The 21,764-nt window shown below is 36.2% G+C and overlaps 1 protein-coding gene across 1 annotated transcript; it reads right to left on the bottom strand.

The window, feature by feature from the left end:
* Positions 1-7,315: 7,315 nt before the first annotated feature.
* kctd7 (potassium channel tetramerization domain containing 7) lies at positions 7,316-20,848 on the bottom strand. The gene is made up of 4 exons (XM_059352268.1): positions 20,055-20,848; positions 15,470-15,639; positions 9,094-9,272; positions 7,316-8,104 (listed from the first exon to the last, which is right to left on the bottom strand). Exons 1-4 carry the CDS (start codon positions 20,397-20,399, stop codon positions 7,728-7,730), a joined length of 1,071 nt encoding a protein of 356 aa, XP_059208251.1. The 5' UTR covers positions 20,400-20,848; the 3' UTR covers positions 7,316-7,727.
* Between the last annotated feature and the right edge of the window lie 916 nt (positions 20,849-21,764).

Raw genomic sequence — 21,764 nt, 5'->3', positions numbered from 1 at the left:
ACTGCATGTTAAAAATCATACATTAGGCTACTACACTGCAAAAAACATCAAGCCTACCAAATTTCTCCTTATATCTAGCTATAGTATCTTAATTATATATTTTTTGAGTATAATTTACCTACTGACCATACTGCCCTACAAAGTCTAACTGCAGTAATTTTACTACATTTTTGGTCAAAATTGAGTTATAAGTAAAATTGAACCCCTTGATGTCTGTTTTATCTTGTGATACAGTTTCAGATTTAAATTTTGCTTTAATTCAGAGAAATAATTATACAAAAAACACAAAATCCAACTCAAAACCAAGCAGTAATTGTACTAACCACAGTCTGCTTTGGATATATATACTAATTTAAACATAAAAATAATAGAAATTATAAGTTTATTTGATAGAATTATTATCTAGATAGTGATGAAGTAAAAAAGTGAGATAAAAATATATTAAGACTAAAATATAACATTTCTTTATCATATTAAGTCTAAAATACAAAATCTTTGAATAGAGTTGTTAAGCGCTTTTAAATACACTTATAACACAATCAATTTGAAAATGTTTATTCACTGAAAACAAAATATAAAAGCTGAAAGAAGACGACAACATTATAGCTACTGCACTCTGTTTATCATTACTATTAGAACCTTCTACAGCAAAACCAGTGCAGTAACTACGTTTTGGGGGTCAAAGGTCAAATTCATCATGATTTTTGAGCATAAAAATGACATCATCAATACATGTAGAAATAAGTGTCATATCACTTATCTACCTATAACACATTTGGCTGGCCAGTTAAAAAACTTTTAAAAACTTTAAAGCAGTTTTTCCTCAGTTTCACCCTTTGCGTAGTTACTGCAGTTAGACTTTGTAGGGCAGTATAGCTTTATGTGCTTATTTAATTATATTATTGTTTAAAGACTTGTTTTTAGGGTTGACATTTTGAGCTTTTCCCTGCTTTTCAAGTTATTCAACTGTTGGATATGATGGGCTTTTACCTAAAATATTGGTTCCAATTGAGAGTTTTAGTTGCATGTAGTTTGAACGCTATTTCAAAAGCATTTTCTACCACCAAAACGTGCTCATTTCAACTATTTCTGGCTTATTTTAATGTTACTACAGTCGGGCTATTCAAGCCACAGTTGCTCAAAATAAGTATATTTGTATTTATTTCAAGCCATCATTGTTTTTTTTTCTAGTGCCTAGATATTTTTTACTTATTTAAAGAATTCTTACAAAGAAAAATGTACTTACTGCACTGGCAGATCATTTTACTTGTTTCAAGCATGTATTTGTTTAATTCTAGTTATTTATGTCTTGGTTTTTTGTCAGTTGGTTTTTGCAGTGTAGCAGGCAGTGTTGGTGACTGAGTACTTTTGTTCTTACAGTATTTTGAGGTACTTTTACTTCATTCATTGGTTGGCACGTTTGTATTTCTCTGGCACAATTTGTTTGACTAGAAAAGTGCAGATCTCATGAAAAATCTGCATAGCATAGACTGAGCCAAACTCCATTATGAAAACAAATATTTTAAAAGTTGTTTGCACGTTGTCTCACAGACAGACTTGACGAAGCATGAATTCAGACTTTTTACACATCAGCATCATGTTGTAGTAAATTCAGCATCCTTTTGGTCAATTTACTGCAATCAAGTCACAGAAAAATCTGTTTATTTTGAATGCATACAGATGTATTATTGTGGCACCGTCCCTCATCCAGAAAGAGTTCCTGGAGAAGGTGGTGAAATTCAACGAGGTGTGTGCACCTCTGGATGATGAAGGCATTTGGTTTTCTGATATATCTGGGACAAAGCAGCAGTAGGAGTTATTCTGGCAACAAGTGATGATTGCAACAGATGAGGTAAGGCTTGTTGTTATTGCCACAAATGCCTTTGCTATGTAACTGAAGCAGCTGTTGATGATTTGCGACTATGGGCTGAAATATGTGCCACCAGAAACTGAATGTGAATTATTTATATTTGAATTTGAATTGCTTAACTTGAATAATTGCACAAAAAAAATGAATTTTAATCACAAAATTTGAATTTGTATTGTTCAATTTGGATCATTGCATTGAAAAACTGAATCTGAATTGTAATTTGAAATTGAATTTATTAGTTTGTGACTGAACATTCAGTTCTCACAATTCAAATTCAGTTCACAAAATTCAGTTTTGGTTGACCATAGTGCCTCTTCGGCAAATCCATGGTCAAGCCAGTCTAACTTCTTCCTCCGTTTCATCGCGAGTGGCAACAAATGTTACAGAAGACGCGATTGAGCGATGAGGTGCTCCGTGTATCTGCGCTCGATTGCTCTGCCTCAACTACCCGGATGTTCGTCACAGAAAATTTCAATTTCAATTTTACTCACTGAAATTGAATTGTGAGAACTGAATGTTCAGTAACAAACTAATAAATTAAATTTCAAATTTCAATTCAGATTCAGTTTTTCAATGCAATGATTCAAACTGAACAACACAAATTCAAATTATGTGATTCAAATTCAGTTTTTAAAGCAATTATTCAAGTTTAGCAATTCAAATTTAAATATAAATAATTCAAATTCAGTTTCACATATTTCAGCCCATATGCGACCCCCTACCTACAAAATGGTGAGATGTCAAAGTCTTTTGTTTGTCATTTTTTATACGCCGTATTCTCGCTTCCTCCTTTGCCTTTACACTCCAAAACATCTCTAGATTTTTTAGTGTCCTTCATAATGACTACAGCCACTAGAGGGCACTGCTAACTACAAACAGCTATGGGCAGTTGTCCAAACACATGGGGTCATATTTTGGGTGAGGACAGTAGAAATAAACCTGTATTCACCATCTTTCTGAAATGATCCATTTGAGCGCTTGTTTCTTAAAAGGATAGTTCAGGATTTTGGACATTAAGTACTATGAAGTACTTGCCAGAAGTGTAGATTCAAAGCTATCAGCTTTCTGAGCTCCGGTGTCTGAGTTCTGGCCGGTTCTGAACGTAGAATAGATAGTTCTGGAGGCGTCCCGGTGGCTCACATTGGTAGAGCGCGTACCATTAAGTTAGAGTCCTTCCTGCGGCGGACCCGGGTTCAAATCCGGCCTGAGGTCCCTTTCCCGCATGGTCTCCCCCTTTCTACCTATCACTTTCAATAAAAAAAGCAAAAATGCAGGGTCACGAAACTACAAGGTTTTACTCCACAAAACTACTTGTATACTAAAAGGTCACCTGTTCCACCAGAAAACAATGGTCCTTGTAGGGCTGGGCGATATGGACCAAAAGTCATATCCCGATATATTTAGGCTGAATATTGATATATGATATATATCCTGATATTTTTATCACAAAGTGAGAGCAAATGTTCAGTTAAAGTTAAATTTGACATGTCACAAGTAGTTTTATTGAAACCGTTCATTTAAGTGAACATTAATAATGTACAGGAGTACCTTTTCTCCCCAAATCAAAGCTCCCATAAAGTGCACATTTAAATAAAAAAAATATCTTCAATAAAAATAGCCTATAAGCCAATCTTTTTCTGAAATAAATATATTTATGTGAGAAAAGAATAACGAACATTACAAAATAATTAAATATGACAAACCCTAGTAAGGGCAGCATTTATTTATAAAGAAAGAAAAAAAATTGAACTATATCGATATATGCGATATGGTCTAATTCCATATCACATTTAAAATTATATTGATATATCTTTTATATATCGCCCAGCCCTAGTTCCTTGTGCATATCAGAAACAGTAATATCAATACGCCTGCACACTGTACCAGCTGTAGCGCTTGTTCACACAAAAACACATTCAAACAAGTTCATATATAGTACAACTGCAATCACAAAGGTCACAACAGGTGATTATACAGTGAGGTCAAATTAAAGAGAATGCTCTCACTGCAAAGAAATGCTACTTGGGGAATAACATCATCAAACATTATTAAAATTGGGCTCATTTAATCCACAACAGTCTCAGATTTCCAGTGTTACACGATTTATGCAACTCCAAGACTGTTGAGACCCAGTATGCAGAAATATTTAAATGCAAAAGGTCAAAACACATTTGTAGTGCAGAAGAGAACGTTTTGTAAAGAGACTTGTGGGTACCCATAGAGCCCATTTAATAACTTGGAGGGTTATTTCTCCCCCTTCCTGACGACATAACTATGCTGCAACTAACGATTATTTTCATTATCGATCAATCTGTAGATTATTTAAATGATTAATCGATTAGTTGTCGATGTTGTAACCAGTGTTTCCCAAACCACAAGATGACTTCCTCAAATCTCTTGTTTTGTCCACAAACCAAAGAGATATTCAGTTAATTGTCATCAAGGAACAAAGAAACCAGTTTGTTCGATTAATCGAATAATTGTTGCAGCTCTAGACATATCATGACATGGTTGGGACCAATATCTTCACTGTAGCTTTAAAGAGCACTACAGCCTCTGAAAGACACAAGATGAGGTTCCAAACACTTTTATAAATCAAAGGACACATTGTGAAAGCTTTTAACGGTTATTTTTTACTTTTACCATAAATAATAAAAATGACACATTTGCTTTTCACTGCAAACAAACTAAACTTAAATAATACTATAGAACTACAGCTTCCTAGAAGCTAACAGAAACTGATAAATAACAATATAAAACATTGCAAACATAACGGTGTAAACCAAGATTAGCAGTGTTGCATCTCTCCTGCATTTATCTGATCAAAGAACAAAACAAAATAAACTTTTTTATAAATTAATCCACACTGTTGCTTTCTATTGTTGTTTATCTGAAACTTTCACTTGAGGTAAAAAGGAGAGAAAAAAAAGAAAAAGCTAAAGTACATTGGTTAGCATCACAAAGTGCTTCATTATCAAGTAGAGAAGAAATAACATTAAGCTTAGCTCTCCATGTTCGGTGCATTTCATGTCATAATGTTGAAAAAGGTGAAGTGAAAGTTGACATTAAACAAGAATAATAATAGATTCTCTCTGTGACTATAATAAATATCATACATTTTCTAATATGTAAAAAATAACAGACAATGTGTAAACAACTGTATGTCAGCTACCTTCAATCACCTGTGAGTAGAAATAAAAATGTGGATGCCACCCAAACCTTTCTACATCATTAAAAACACGCTCCTCAGGAGGTTGCATAATTAAAATATACTCTGTTTATCCAAAAACCAACAAACTCACAGTTCATCTGCATCCCAAAACAAAAAGTAAGTCATAAAAATACAGAATTGACTTTAGACTTGCTTACTTAATATTCAATATTTACTACGTCATTTCTTTGTTCTGTAAATGTGGTGAGAACTCATTCGTATATCAGTCTAAGTTACTGCAAAGCTATACTTAGATGGAAAAAATGCATGTAGTCAATAATTAAAATCGGATATTACCAGACAATGGGCAGAACTGGCATTGCAATGAGATCCACAGTCATCTCACCAAGTTCTGCTGCAACAATCATCGTAGACTAGGATGTTTTTTTGCACATTTTTGCAGCTTCAATCTTTTGTCGGTGTGTCTATAACTAAATATGTTCTGCAACAGTACTCCAACAAACAGTCTGTTTAGTTACACATGCTTGAAGCCTTTAAAAAAAGACACTTTTGGGGTCTTTAAGAGAAAATACCATAACCTAACATACAAATTAAAACTTGTGTGCATAGGCAAAATTTGCACCATCGTTTAAAGGGGGCCGATTCCTTATATTCTGTCATATAAATATAATGTTAGCGTTGGACGTTCATATTAAAAGGCAAAAGTTTCAAATAGTGTGGTTAACGTATGCAAAAACTCAGGTTTATGATCGTATCCACACCGCAAAAAAGGTGTGTCTAAAAACAAGATAAAAGCACTAAATCTGAGGGAAATGATCTTGCTGCATGGACAGATCATTTCACTTGACAAGATTTATTAAATTAAGATTGTTAAATCTAGAAATAAGCATGTTGTACGCTTAAAATAAGACATTAACCCTTAAAACAAGATGAATTTAATAAATCTTGTCAAGTGAAATTATCTGTCCATGCAGCAAGATCATTTCCCTCAGATTTAGTGTTTTTATCTTGTTTTTGACACCCGTTTTTTGCAGTGCCCTCGTGACTAGGGATTTGAGGTTTAACTGGTAACGGTTTCATAACCGCTATAATAGTAGAAGTAACGATACCCATGGCATCCTGGTTCCTGAATTGTTGCCCTGTGTGTGTGTGTGTGTGTGTATATGGCGGTTTGGAACACACCCTAAATATCTTAACTTAGGATAGACCTTTAAATAGTAACAGTTCACCCAAAAACAATATAACTGTATTGCATTATATTATTACTCACCACCCGAGGCTCTTGGTTGTTATAGTGGTCACTAAGTTTGCTCCTGGAGAACTATTGCCCTGCATGTTCTAAGTATCTCACCATACCTGTCAAGTTTTGGATTTGAAAATAAGGGAAATTTTCCAGAGCCCGCCACTTAGTCGGAACCCTATGGGTGACTACGTCCATTACTTATTTTTTTAAAGATATTTTTGGGGCATTTTATAGCTTAAATGATAGATAGATATTCAGAGTGAAAGGGGAAGACAGAGGGAAGGTGCTCCAAGCTGGATTCAAACCCGGACCACCCATGAGGACTGAGCCTCTATTTATATGCGCTCTACCAGGTGTGCCACCTGGCCATTAGTTATGCAGTCTATGGTTGTCACTCATCTGACGTCAGACACTAACCTCGCAACAGCTGCCACCTACTGTACCTGTAGTAGGCTACTGCGGGTGGCAGTTATCGAGAGGCTAGTGACAGAGCTCAGACTGGGAATGTTTTGGGTTTTTTTAATCCGCCTTGTTAAAATACAGGAGATTTACGGGAAAATACTAATACGGGAGGATGGCGGGAAAGAAGGATAAAATACTGGACTTTCCCGGCCAAAACGGGATACTTGACAGGTATGTATCTCACTACACTATTACACCTGATTGAAATGATCTGCTCGTTATCAAGCATCTGAAGCCTGCCAAGGGCTATGCAGAGCATAATCCAAAATAACCCCAAAATGCTTTGTATAGGGATAGTCTATTGGCAGCTTTGTGTTTTCAGCGATGGAAAAACACATTGATGGACACACCATCCTTATGAAAGTAATACCAGCAATTGTTCGGCCAATGAGGATTTGGTCGAACGACAGCATTACAACCAACCAATCGACCGACGGACCAGAAGGTGTCCTCCCTAATTCAATTTATATTGTTTTTTGGGTGAACCGTTCCTTTAAGAATGGACCTTTAATTAGTAACTTAAAGGCAGATTGAACAGCAGTTTTTCCTCTCTGGATGAAGTTTTAACCCTGTTTCACCTCTTCTTCATGACCGCTGGGTGTATACTTACACTCACTCACCAGTTTATTAGGTACACTTAATAAAACTAACAGTCCTGTCATGAGTTCTCCTTCATATACGTTGGTCAGGTTTTGTTGATTCTGTTTTAGATTCAATAAAGGACTGTTGACATTACTAGATGTAGCTTCTAACTTGATAAGTTCTTGGAGTGTAATTTGTTTGATAAGAAAAACAATAAAATATTTTTGGGAAACAGAGAATAATTATATGCTGAAGCATGATTTAAAGGGTCACACTTTAAGACGTCAGCACAAAATATTGGTAGCTTCAATACAAAAACCAATATCGGCCGAGTTATAGTAAAAATGGAACATCCCTTCATTTCGTTTTGGTCCCATCAGCCCTGACCCCCTCCAGCCTCACCACCATGTGATCTTGAATTCGTAGATGGGCCTCTTGCAGTAGTAATGGTTAATAAGGTGCTTGTCGCAGACCCCGATACACTGTTGCTCGGCGGTGATGCCGCGCTCTGCCAGGTCACTGACAATGCAGTGCAGCAGGTCGTAAACGTCCGCAACCGCCTCCCAGGGCCCAAAGGAAACGTCCACCTCGCAGTGGTGCTCAAAAAGCTTGGCCTCGCTGTCAGAGCGCTCAAAGCGCAGAGAGTTAAAAAGAGGACGCTCGTACGGCGTGATGGGCATCTCCTCCTTGTAGACGCAGATCTTCAACTTTGCAAACCGCGCCTTTTTCTGCATGGCCCTCAGTTTGGCAATCTCCACAATGCGCTCCAGATTGTCTGAAAAATAGTGCAAATGCAAAAACTACATCAACTTATTGATGGTTTTTAGCTGCTCAGCAAAGTCTTTTGTTGGATGTAAATCAAACCTACCTAATCCAGTCACTCATATCTCATGCAGAAAATTGCATCAAAATCAAAGTATTTCTTCGAGTTATAACTCAGGCAGATCTTAACATGTAGACATGATAGAAAAATTTCCAGATTTAGTGTGACTTACATCTTACAAGGAGTTTTCATGCGATATCCATCATAAATTAAAGTCCATAAATGCTTTAAAATGGCATGCTCCTTCTTTTTGACATGTATGGGTGCAATAAAAACAGGAGCTGCTAACAGTAAATTTGTCACATTTGTCAAAATTTTAACAAATGCAGGCTTAAGAAATAGAGCTCACGCTAACATATTTAACACAGTTCCTTGGATTTTCACATTTTCCGACAGTCTTTGAACAAATCGTGTGTGAAGAACGCTTCTGTCAACAACAATAAAAACCTAACCAAATCTGAGCTAATAGTTATACATGATGTCTCCTTTAAAATTTTGCCAAAAATAATGGTTAAATGCTGTTAAAAAAAAAACATTAAATTCCTCAACAGCACATATATTGAGTAAAAATTGGACTTAATTGCAGGCTTACACAGAGCAGAGAGTAGAGGACAAAAGAGGTTGTTAAAATGTTCAATAACGTATAACGTGGAGTCCATATAACAGTGATGGGCACTTTGAAAAAATGCTGTATATAGATTTCCTTTTATTCCAATTTTTGGGTAGGAAATCATCAAAAATCAAACTGCTAGTTTTTCCTCAATTTTTAATGATTTATGGCATTATAACAGTGTATTACTGAACAAACGACATATTTGAATTTCCACTGCTTCTATCCATCATTGTGCTGTTACACATAGGTTCGGGACTTATATATTACAGTAAAAAAAAAGGTCACAGTCAAAAAAAAGTGTCATGTGAGTGAGACAGACTGCAGATACCTTTGTAATAGGGCATGAGATCGAGGAAAGCTTGGCGAACCTTCTCCCCTGTGAGAGGCTGAGTGTCCTCCAGGCTGTCCAGCAGCGGGCCGATGGAGTAGTAGTGAGCCTCTCTGTGCACCGCTCGCACTCGGCCCCTGTGAGGAAGCTCTCCTTCCCGCAGGAAGTTCAGGATGTCCCTTTAAAAGGTAACAGGTGTCAATATCACAAATCCACACAAGACTCTATTCCTATTTTAACCCCTGATTTAAGGTTCTGACAATGACAGCCCACTGCACGGATAAGATATGGTCCCATATGAGACTAGAAGATCTAAAGATCAAATAATACCTTGGCATGGTATCATCGGTGAACTGCAGTCATTTTTGCAGACCTTGTAAAATAAATCTATTATGATAAATTTAACACTGAGGCCCCGTTTACACGAGGACGCTTGCAGGTAAAAACAACAAAATATTTTATCGGAAGTACCTTTCGTTTAGACAGTGATAGCGTTTTTGGGGCTTAAAAACATTAAAATCTGAAACTAGCCTCCAGAGTGTAAAACTGTAATCCGCTCCACCGTAGCGTGTCCGTCTACACTGCCAAGACACAAAACTCTGCTCAGATCTGCTCACGTCACGTACGTGTTTACGTCACATACATGCTCCAGTACAGGGAAATAAACAAACATGTGGGATTATTTCCATGCGTCGGACCTTCAAGCTGCTCTGGCAGCTCTAATAAATTTACAGGAGTCTTTCCACCAAATGTACAGGATATGTACAGATAGTATTAGTGAACAGAGAAGGATCTTGAATTACCTCTATCACATTTTGGATGCACCGATTGGTCGGAGGCGAGCCAGACGGCTTTGGACGAGACCTGGGAGATCTAGTGGATGGTGGAGAACTTTGTGGAAGGAGTAGCTGATGAAAATGTGTGGCGTGAAAACTTCTGCATGCCCAAAGATGCTCTTATCACTTTAAGTGATGCCGCCTGGCATGCATACCCAATCCAATTAAACACACTTTAGCGTCACCGTATGCAGCCTTCTGTATTTCCTTCTGAAAACACTCGTCTAAACGTGGAATAAAAAGTAAAGCCGAGACACCACTTTTGCGTCTTCTGTTCAGATCGTCATCATGTAAACGTAGCCTGAATCTCTTATTTATCCATTTTCCACGTTCATTGTTTTTGTCAGCTGTCCATTAAACATCCCCGTGATTAAGGTTGCAAAATTCTGGAATTCAAAGCTGGAAACTTTCCATGGGAATTAACGGGAATTTATGGGAATAAACCAGGAATTTACACAAATGAAGGTTGACCCTTAACAGGGACATAAATATTTTTTTGCATAATCTTGACTAAAACAACCAGATTTCTTGCAAGTACACTTGAATAGTGCTATTCCTCAATCACATGCACATAGCACACTGCTTACTCAATATTTCCATAAATTAAAGTTTCGAGAGATTTTTACTGGAAATTTTCCACCCCTTTGCAACACTATCCGTGATTCTTTGGGATGAATCTTTTGACCAATCAGAGGCTGTGTTTCTGACTGTGCATGTGTATGAAGACAAAATAGAATAACAGCAGACTGAGCGCACAAAAAGACCTGAGCTGATGTCTTCATCACCCCTGTTGTGTAATGTGAGCACTGTGTTGGGTGATGCAGTTACCGCAGCAGCACTAGTGCCATGCCTAACTGATTCGTGATGCAAAAAGTCTAAACGTATCGTGGATTTGGAAAATCGTGACACTCCTACTCAAAATCCTTGTGTGTATCAACACACTTCACCAATAAAATAGATTTTCTGCTTCTCTGCAGCAGAACCTGGAGGGCTCGTGAGCATACAGTAGAGGATGAAATGAATGCAGAAAAATACAGAGAACTCCTAGAGGGGGAAAAAGCTGCTGCAGTGTACAACACAACAGCAACTCGTAAGATTTATTTTACAGCAAAACAATAGGGTTGGCTAAAATTGCCAGTGTTAATGCCCCAAATGAAGAGTCTCCTTCTGAAGTGTCTGGGTATTATTACTTTATATAGTTACATATCTCTGCTTTGTCTCATTCTGCCAGTGTCTTCTTTTTAAATCTTTCATGCACACCCCCTCACACAGACACATTCACACAGAACTGACCTGACCCCAACCCACTTCTTACATAAGTCATACATCTTGACTCAGCTTGTGATCACATTCATATTTAAAGCTATTTGCTTTTGCTTTTTAGCAGCGCTGGCAGCCCACGTTGGTCCAGACTCACTGTTAATCTCGTATGAAATTCTGACGTTCATGTTCCCCAGACGATGACTGACTCTAGTCATTCTCTGACTTCTCCTGTAGCGACACCGAGAGGTTCACATATAACTATTGGATAGATTGCTACAGCATGAAATTTGGTTCACATTTAAAGAACCGTTCATGCAATCTACTTGACACTTGGTGGGTGTATTGCTGAGAACCCAGGGAAGTGCAGTACTGAATGTGGTGCAGTTTAGCCAGACAGTGCGAGTTGCGAGCATTTTTTTCTGTATTCTGTGATTCTTGACAAATCTATCAGTATGCGCCATGGTCATTTGGATTTAAATAGATTTTTCGCTGTTTTGTATTATGTCCAAACGTTTTTCAAGACTCTTCCTACAAATTTGCAGCAATCATCATAAAATGTGGCCCTTACTTTTTGGTGTTTTTGATAGATTTGCTATAGCTGACCCTGGAAGTTGCTCAAATCCTGTGAGCAGGTCAAATACAAAAAATGTCATATTCCCTGAATGCTTTTGCTTCAGCAATTGGGTGATTCTCATGAAGCCAATCTAAGCTATGAAGTCTGTGAAGATTATAAGGACATACTTTATTAAACTAAATATATTTCACTTTTATATGAATGAACATTATAACCATAATGAGGCACAATTCATTGTTTTGTGTTAAAATAATATTTTCTATATTTTTGAACATATTATTGATTCACAAATTCATTACTGTAATGCATCCAGATAAAAATGTCACGGTTTCCCCACACTAATATACAATAATGTTTAATAAACTTTATAAAAATAAATATACATTTGTTTAAAAATGTATAATTTAACAGAATATAATCAAACATAATGGTTCTTAACAATGTATAAAGACAAAAAATAACAAAATCTGAAAATTGATGAGAAAAAATGGTTAGATGTTACGGTAATGATAGACTTGTTTGCATTAAAATAGGTGTAAATTTGAATAAAATACATTTTAGTCATACCAGCTACCCTTGAGCATATTTAAGTGCTTGCCAAAGAAAAAGAAAAAAAACGAAGCTTTCGTGTTTTTTTAAATTTCTATTTTAAAATGTGTTACGGTAATGAATTTTGTTGCTCACAGTGTCTAAAAATGTCAGAAAATACATTAGAATTTTCGAATAAATTATAAATTTACATTATATGTTATAAAGGGTTAAAAGAAAATATGTATTCAATGCTCATGGATTTTTGCTATGAGCTGTACCATGTTCATGACAATCACCCAACTGTATTTTACGCATTGTTCAGTGTAGATATGATGTTAAAATGAAGTGCCAGTTGGTCAATTGGTGGCACTGTAGCAGTATCAAATCATAAAAAACTAAGGAATCTCTGTCTGTCTGTCCGTCTGTACTCCTTTGCATATCTCTGTTCTTCCAGTCTTCCATTGAGGTGGACTGGTCCCTAAACACTGACGCTCTCTACAAAAAGGGGCAGAGCCGCCTCTTTTTCTTCTTGAAGCTCAGATCTCTGAACATCTGTAGTAAGATGCTGCAGATGTTTTATCAGTCTGTGGTGGTAGTGTGTTGTTTTATGCTCCAGTCTGCTGGGGAGGCAGCATCACACACAGAGATGAAGGCGGTTGGACAGACTGGTCTAAAGAGCTGGTTCTGTGGTTGGCCACACTGGAGGAGGTGGTGGAGAGATGACCTGGATGTTGGAGGCCATCCTGAAATACCCAGATCATCCGCTACACAAAACCTTTATGGACCAAAAAAACAGCAGTGGACGGCTCCTCTCTCTCTGTTGCAGGACGGAGAGATTCAAAAGATCCTTCTCTCCTACAGCCATCAGGCTGTCTCATTCTAACAGAGATTCTACCAGACTAACTGAATTTACCCTCTGGGATGAATACAGTAATTTTGATTTGATTTGATTTGAACAATTAGCCTGATATAAAACAGCCAGGCACCTCTTATGGTCAGTGCAGTGCTGTTGGGCACTTATGGGCAATTACTACTTGTAATAACTTTGGTGATATTACTTTTCATCAAGTCAATTTTAATTCGTATGACTAAACTTTTCAAATGAAAGAACAAAACAAAGCAAAAAACAATTAATGCTGCAACATTTAAACTGCACAAAGGCTGCAAGATATAAAACCAAGATGGAGATGTGTAGTGCAGCAGGCAGTTTGTCGGACTTTGCACTCTTTACTATGGAGTGACACCACAGTGTAACTAAAAGCTAGACACATCGGCCAATTATTATCAGTGCAAATATGTCAGCAAATAAGCACAGTAATAGATTTGTAAATCAGTTTAGAGCACTGACAGAAGCCAGAGAGACTCATGGATACCTGTCAGAATATAATGAGCTGTCATCAGCAGCTTTAAAACATCTTTCAGACAGCAGTGTGAACTTTTCTTATGCTCAACTATTGCCATTTATACACTTCTTACTCTCTCACTTCACCCTCCTCTTCAAAGTGTTTCTGACATATTTCAACTGCTTCATTAGACTAATAAATAACAACCATATTAAATCAGTCAAACACTCTAGAAAAGTTAATACCATCCTAATTAAATCAGTGTGACAACGACGCATCTCTGTTTGTACACTATCATTGAAAATTTGGTCATCAGCTGTTATATTGATGATTTTATTCAATAATGGCCATTTTAACAGAGGTAAAAACTGTATATTTTGGACACCAAATGTTATTATTCATGTCAAATTTTCATTTAGCCAATGCCCTCAAAGAATTCTGTTGGAACTTGAATTTTGAATTTGTTTTCCAGTCCAGAAAAGCATCACTGACCCTCAATCATTACCGAACCACGACGGTGCAACTGGGCTAAATATTAAGTTTGTCCATTTTTGTTTGGGTCTTCTACAGTCTACTCAGTGGTTAGATTGAACAGGTTTAAATGTGATTTGTCATAGTCACTGTATGCTCAGCTGTTAGTAATTCTAACCCTGGACAAATGTTACAGACTCTTTTCCAACAACAGTATTAAACTAAACTAGCGTAAGTGATTGTTGGAAAATTGAAAAAACGAGCCAGCCGTTTTGGTGAGTTTTCATTTTGTTTCTGTGTGTTGTACAGTTAACAAGTGAGTTAACCAGGTAATAAGGCTAGGAAAATATGTGTAAGAATATTTCCCTGCTTAATGCGAAGAGAAAAAGTTTTTAACCCTTTGATGCACAACATATTGACACCCCTTCTAATGCACAACATGGGTCACATTCATTTCCCATGTTGTTTAATGCTGCTGTGTGTTTCTGTGCTCTATCTTTTGATATCAACTTATTTTGAGATTGAATATTCCAAGTATTCTTTAAATATCTTGTTTTTGATAACAGATCATTATTTCCATTTTGCCTCTCATACTTTATGAAGTAAAAAGTTTTTGTATTATTACATAGCTAACTACTTGGCTAAGTACTTTGCTAAGCTAAATACTTAGCCAAGAAGTTAGCTATGTAGTTAGCTTAGCAAGCTACTTAGCTAAATATTTAGCCAAGAAGTTATCTTAGTAGTTAGCTTAGCAAGCTACTTAGCTAAATACTTAGCACAGAAGTTAGCTAAGTACTTAGTTTAGCAAGCTACTTAGCTAAAAATGGATATGGGTCGTTTTTTGACCCATGCTGTGCATTAGAAGGGTAGTGACACAAAAAGGGATTTTATTCAAAAATTAATAAAAGGAAAACTTAAAAATAAGGATGTATGATGATCAAAAACAAACAATAGAGAAAAAACTGAAATACTGAATGATGAAAATAATTTATTGCAAAGATATAGAACATGAAAACCCTGTCGGGTCACTTTAGACCCATGTTGTGCATCAAAGGGTTAAATAAGGAGTGTTCTGATCATTGACAGGCTCATGGTGCTGTGAAGCGCTCTGTTAGCACTAAACTGACAAACATAATCCATAGCATAAGGTGAATAAACTGTGAAAATAAGAAAGAGTGTCAACTGACTGACTGCTTTTGGTGCAAGAGGAGAGGAAGAGGCCCCCAGAATGGCCATGGACTGAGATCACTCTTATTAGAAGACTCTGTAGTGAGGTATGTCTATTTAATAAACTGTATAATCTACTGTTAATATTTCAGCACCTTGGTCAAAAACTACTGACACACAGTGCAACTCACCCAAAATATGTTCCATCTCGATCGATGAAGTAACGTCCCTCAGCATCACGAGGGATGTAGTGACGCCCACTGAACATGGCCGCCAACATGGTGTCCTCGTATCGCCGCAGGGTGGACAGGCGGGTGGTGAAGTATGTTCCTCCAACGTTCAGAGAGATCACCTCTGGAAACTAGGAAAATATGACAATTAAAGTCAGACTGTAATACTTCTTAAACACCATAAAAAAGTGTTGAATTGCTGAAACCAATTTATTGACCTAATTTTAGAAGGTGTGCAGAAGTTAACAGTCAGACTTATTAATTTTGTGTCACTCTCGTTTGATCGCTTCCTACAGCTGAGCTAACTAGCTTTACTAGCTCATTTTAACAATGGAGTTAGGGGTGGGCAAAATGGTATTAAAAGAAAATCACAATATTTCAAGCTATTTTTGCAATAACCATATTCTTGACAGTATTACAAAATACTGAAAAATAAATAGGAAATTAGATTTTTTTTTTTTTTGCCATCTTTGGAATATTATCAGACCCTCAAACAATTATGAAGATGTTTAAGGATAGTATCACCTTTGCGTCTTTATTAGCACATAGAAGAATTTTGATGGATTAGAAGTCGCCTTTTGCCCCCAAAGCTTCCCTGTGGCTTAAGGACCTCATGCTGTATTTAGACCTGGAGAAAATTAAATATAATCTGTGGGGAAAACCTGAAAAATGTGTTCTGTTTGGGGCTGTATGATTAGTTACATAGCTTAATTGAAGACACTACAGGATAAATGAAATGCTCACCTCTGGCAATTAACCTCTCACCATATTTAATTTCCCTCTCTGCCTCATTTCAACCCATGGACAATGCTACTTCTCTGTATGTTGTTATTTTCTGTGTACTCATTTATTTGTTTTTATGCTTACGGTAAAAAGGAAGGATGTGTATTATTTCTCACTTTCTCTGATCTGTAACAAGACTATGTAAGACTGGGAGGGGGAGGAGGGAATAAGGGGTTGTTGTTGTTTTTGGAAAAAGAAAAAGTCCTTATTATTCATAGTATGTACTTTTGCCTGTCAAATGAATAAAAACATTTTTTTATGTATAAATTAAATTGTACAACAAAATAAAAATCAACCATAAATCTAAATTGTAGTGTAAAGTGCAAAGCTCAACAGCCGCCAAATACAAAAAATGTACTGTTGAATCTTCAGTGCAAAATGGAAGTATTAGAAAATAATAGAAAATAATGCTGCAAATGCCAGTGGTAGAATGTAACTAAGTATATTATTTAAGTTCTGTACTTAAGTACAATTTTGAGGCACGTCGTTTTAACTTGCGTATTTCCATTTGTGTAACTTTATACTTCACTGCATTTTAAAGGCAATTATTTTACTTTTTACTTCACTACATTTAGCTGGCAGCTTTAGTTACTTTTCAAATCAGCATTTTTATAAATTAAACCACATAAAAGTATATTAAGTAGTTAAAATGAGCAGTTACCCTGACTGTAGTAAAATGTTGCTTACATAAATGCGTCAAAAATAATTATCCAACAATATATAGATAATATATAAAACAATCTGAGTGGGGTCATTCTGCATAAGGAGTACTTTAACTTTTGTTACTTTAAGTACATTTTGTTGCTGGTGCTTTTGTACTCAGTAAGTTCAGTAAGTTTTCAATGCAATGATTTGGCGTTACTAGGAATGTTGCCAATAACGTGATACGCAATTCTTTTAATTATACAAAAAATATACTGGTATTATTGTGAACGATACGATATGGTACACCCCTGTGTGAGCACTTCCAAAAAAATCTAATTTGAAGGACGTGAAGGGGAAATAAACTATGTATCACTATTGATACTACTGGTACTGCATTATATGATAGAGTTAAATGATAAAGGGTCCTCAGCCACCGTACATGCACAGGATGGACACAATAGGTTAAAAGTAGAATGCTGCTTTTCTTTTTATGTTGTTTTTGGACTGCATTCAGAAGCTTAATTTAAGAGAAAATACTAATCTAACACCTCTCGGGTTAATCACAGAGCTGTTAATAGCCTGTCTTTGACTTCACTGTCACAAAATAAGAGGATTATTGTGCTGAGGCCATGTGACAAAACTGCCAGCCAATCACGACAGGGGACTTGAGACCTTAACTGACCTCTGACCCCTGTAAAAAATAGACAGCAAACTTGGAAAAAGTAGTCATATATTTAAACGTGAGTAAAAGTAGTAATAGTATAGAACAGTATAGAAATTCTGAACTTTGACAAACTTGTACTTTATTTCCATTTCATGAGACTTATATACATACATACATACATACATACAAGTATACTTGTACTCATTACATTTATTTGACTTATATAGTTATTTTTTGCATAAAAAAACACAATATGTATTTTTATGATCTGATGCAGCACAATACTATTAATCTTTCCAGTAGTAGCCTATACAAGTAACCCTTTTGCATCATGAGTATTTTACTTTTGTACTTAACCCTCATATTTTATATTCAGGACATACTTACTGGTGATGAGTATATTTAGACCAGGGTCTAACTACTTTTACTTAAATATAAGGTCAGAGCATGTCTTCCAAAACTAGGTATTACTGTCTTTATTTAAGAACTTTGCCTTTCACTACTGGGTATAATTCCTTTTACTTTAGTATAAGGTCAGAGCACTACTAACACACCTAGGCATTACTGCTTTAACTTAACCCTTGTGTTGTCTTAGGAGTCAAAAATGACCCACCACTATGTTTAACAGCTGAGGAAACCCCCTTCATGATCTTTTTTCAACCGTGAAATTCGACGACTTTTCCTAGAATGACAACATGAGAAATAGTCAAACATTGTCTTTGTTCATATTTCCATGAAAGCTGAAATCATGAAAGCAAATCTTGTCCTAAGGGCAATTTTTGACCCAGCAGCTATAAAATAATTTTCATACCACAAAAAGCATAAAATCCATGCATGCATGCATGTGCATAAGTAAGCACGCAAGCTTGCTAAAAATTATGTTGACACCTATGCAGTACCTTCAGCAATAAAAAATAACATAAATAAATCCCTACTTTGGTAAAACAGTGCACCAATTATGACAAGTGTGTTGTTATAAAAACAAGTGGATTCCACTGATTAAATCCAGTATTTCTGCACAGTAAAATAGAGAGTAGAGAGAAAACCTCAATATTCACGTTTGTGATGAGTGACAGGGTTGCTTCTTCATGCAAAACAGATTTGGTGTCAAAATTCAATCAAGCTGCTATATTTAAGGGGTTTAGTGAATGTGGGTAACACAAGGGTTAAATAAACATATTCTACAACTGGTTATTACTGCTTTTATTTAACTCTATGGAGTCTTGGGCTATTTTGTCAATTTTTGAATCCTTTTCATCCTGCCTGTATACACCACTTAAAAAATGTTTAAATGCCATATTGGTTGTTTTTTTCCAGCACAACTGTGACTGTATTTTATTTGTGTCTTGTGTGTTTAGAGTAACAATTTTGGTCATTTTGTGTCTTTTTGGTCAATTTGTGTCTTTTTTTAGTCATTTTGTGTCCTTTTTTGGTCATTTTGTGTCTTTTTTAGTCATTTTGTGTCTTTTTTTGGTCATTTTGTTTTTGAATCTTTTTTTACTTTGAAAACACTATCATGCTCAATAAAGAATTTGAAATGTTGCAAATGTGAACAAAGGTTGCAAATCTAACATATAAGAGGGTTCCATCCAGTTCTATCATTTTATACTAAATATATTTGAGCTTGTCTCCAGTTTTACTTGGTATTTCATCATCAAACTGAAACTGGCCTCATGGAGTTTACAGCCAGAACTTTAGAGGTAAATTTACAGTAGGGCTCCACGCTGCTTTGTTTTCTAGTCTGGATGTCATCAAGAAGTCATGCTTTGGTGCTTTTGGTGACTTCAGAGGGTTAAAGAAAAAAGGTTTATGTATTTTTCTATCACCACTGACTATTACTATTTTTACTTAAGTATAAGATCCAAGCACTTCTAACACAACTGGTTGTTACTACTTTGATTTAAGTATGTTTTCATTACCACTGGGTATTACTACTTTAATTTAAGTAAAAGGTTGAATTATTTCTTCATCACCACTGAGTAAGTAAAGTGCTCATGATGCAAAAGGGTTCCTGGCTGAATAATATAATATTTTATATATATTTTTATTTCCAACAAAAACACGTAGGAGTATTTTAATTTTGTAGTTGCCAATTTTAGATACTTGTATAGGCTACTACTGGAAATATATAAATAGTATTGTGCTGCATCATATCATAAAAATACATAATGTGTTTTTTATGCAAAAATAACTATATAAGTCAAATAAATGTAAGGAGTATACTTGTATATATAGTCTCATAAAATGGAAATAAAGTACAAGTTTATGTTCTATATTACTACTAGTACTACTACTATATTCTATAGTATATGTTCTGTGTTATTAGTACTTATACGTGAAGGGTGTGAGTACGTCCTGAAGCTACACATCATGTCAGTGAGGTTAGCTTGACCGTGTCCTGATTTAATGTGACTTGTCCCCGGTACAGCCGTCCGGTCCGGCGGCCCGGCCTACCTCCTGCTCCGGTGTGTTGAGCGCGGAGCGGAGCGGCTTGCTGAGGGCGAAGCTCGGCGCCGGGGAGGAGGCAGGCTGCCGGAAGTCTTCCTCCGCCGCGGAGTCCGAGCTGGCCATCACGGCATCGCCCGCTGGTTTGTCGGTGTCCCCCGCGGCCGAGAATACCACCATCACTCTGGGTAGAGGCAGCGTCCGTCTCTCCTGGATAAAGCGCCTCACCCGTGTGGTGGCGGCGGGCAGCGGGCTGAAGGACAGAGCCTGCCGGTCCCTCGCTCCGCCGCCGCAGCCCTCAGGACCGTTGGAGCCGTTGGAACCGTTGGAACCGCTCGAGCCATTCTGCTGCATGCGAGCGCGCGGCGAGCCAAGTGTCGGGCGGCGGCAATCAGGGGACGACGTGCAGCACGAGCCACAACCACTACTGTCAATAATAATAATACAAATAAAAACACTGTCAACAACAACAAAGGATGGGCCCGAACAGCTGCAGGAACACACCCCCGCCTGCAGGGCGAGAGCGGAAGCAGAGGAATTCCGCCTTCAATAGGAAAAGGATTTTAAAAAACTACAAGCTAAATATTTAATCCAAAGTGTTTTGGGTTAGCAAGCAGTCCACACTGGGCCCGTGATGACGTCTCTCGTCGCTCATACGTGTCCGTGATGCTCCGTGACGTCATTACGTTAAGGAGCGCTCATGAATCCGCTGAGATTAAAGGGAAGACGTTAATGGGTTCACTTTAAAAGCTTATTTTCAGAAACCACAAAATCGTATACAAGTAAGCACTCTATACCCTATGTGCCTTATTATATTTTTATTTTATTTTGTATTCATATTTTATTCTACAGATACTGTAACTGACATTTTTCTTTTAATGTTTACATCCTGGATGCCTGTATTTCTCTCATTGTTAATAAAGATCTGGGGGAAAAGGGACGTTAACGGGTGATTTGGAGGACGGAAGCTGCCAAAATAAAATAAATAAATAAACGACTTGATGAATAAATTAATACGCCATTAAATGTACCAAAAATAAATAAATAATAATTCAAATAAATAAATACACGACTTGATAAATAAATTAAAGCGCCATTAAATGTACCAAAAATAATATTAAAAATAACAAATAATAATATAAATAAATAAATAAACGATTTGATAAATATATTAATGTACCATTAAATGTACCAAAATAATATTAAAAATAATAAATAAATGAATAAATAAATAAATAATAATGAAATAAATAAATAAACAACTTGATGAATAAATTAATACGCCATTAAATGTATCAAAATAATATTAAAAATAATAAATAAATAATAATAATAATAAATGTAGGCACTCATTAACTGATACAATGTGACATAAATGGATCCTTCCTCCTTACCTTTTTCTTTTTGGGGGATTTCCATGATTAACTTTCCTATTAAATTTTTCTTTTTAATTGTCTAAAATAAGATAAGACTTTATTTATCCTGCAGTGGATGAATTTAATCATCACAGCTGCTCAAGATACAGACACATAGATATAAAAAAACAGAATAAAGAATATATAAATATAAAATAAAAAATAAATAAATAAACAACTTGATAAATAAATTAATACACCATTAAATGTACCAAAAAATACAAAAATATATGCAGGCATTCATTAATTGATCAAATGTGACATAAATTGATCCTTCTTTCTTAGGTTTGGTCCACTTTGATAG

This window comes from Centropristis striata, chromosome 15 (genome assembly GCF_030273125.1).
Source record: "Centropristis striata isolate RG_2023a ecotype Rhode Island chromosome 15, C.striata_1.0, whole genome shotgun sequence".
Taxonomy (NCBI): domain Eukaryota; kingdom Metazoa; phylum Chordata; class Actinopteri; order Perciformes; family Serranidae; genus Centropristis; species Centropristis striata.
The sequence above is the reverse complement of the archived record's forward strand: the minus strand, read 5'-3'. Positions and strand labels throughout refer to the sequence as shown.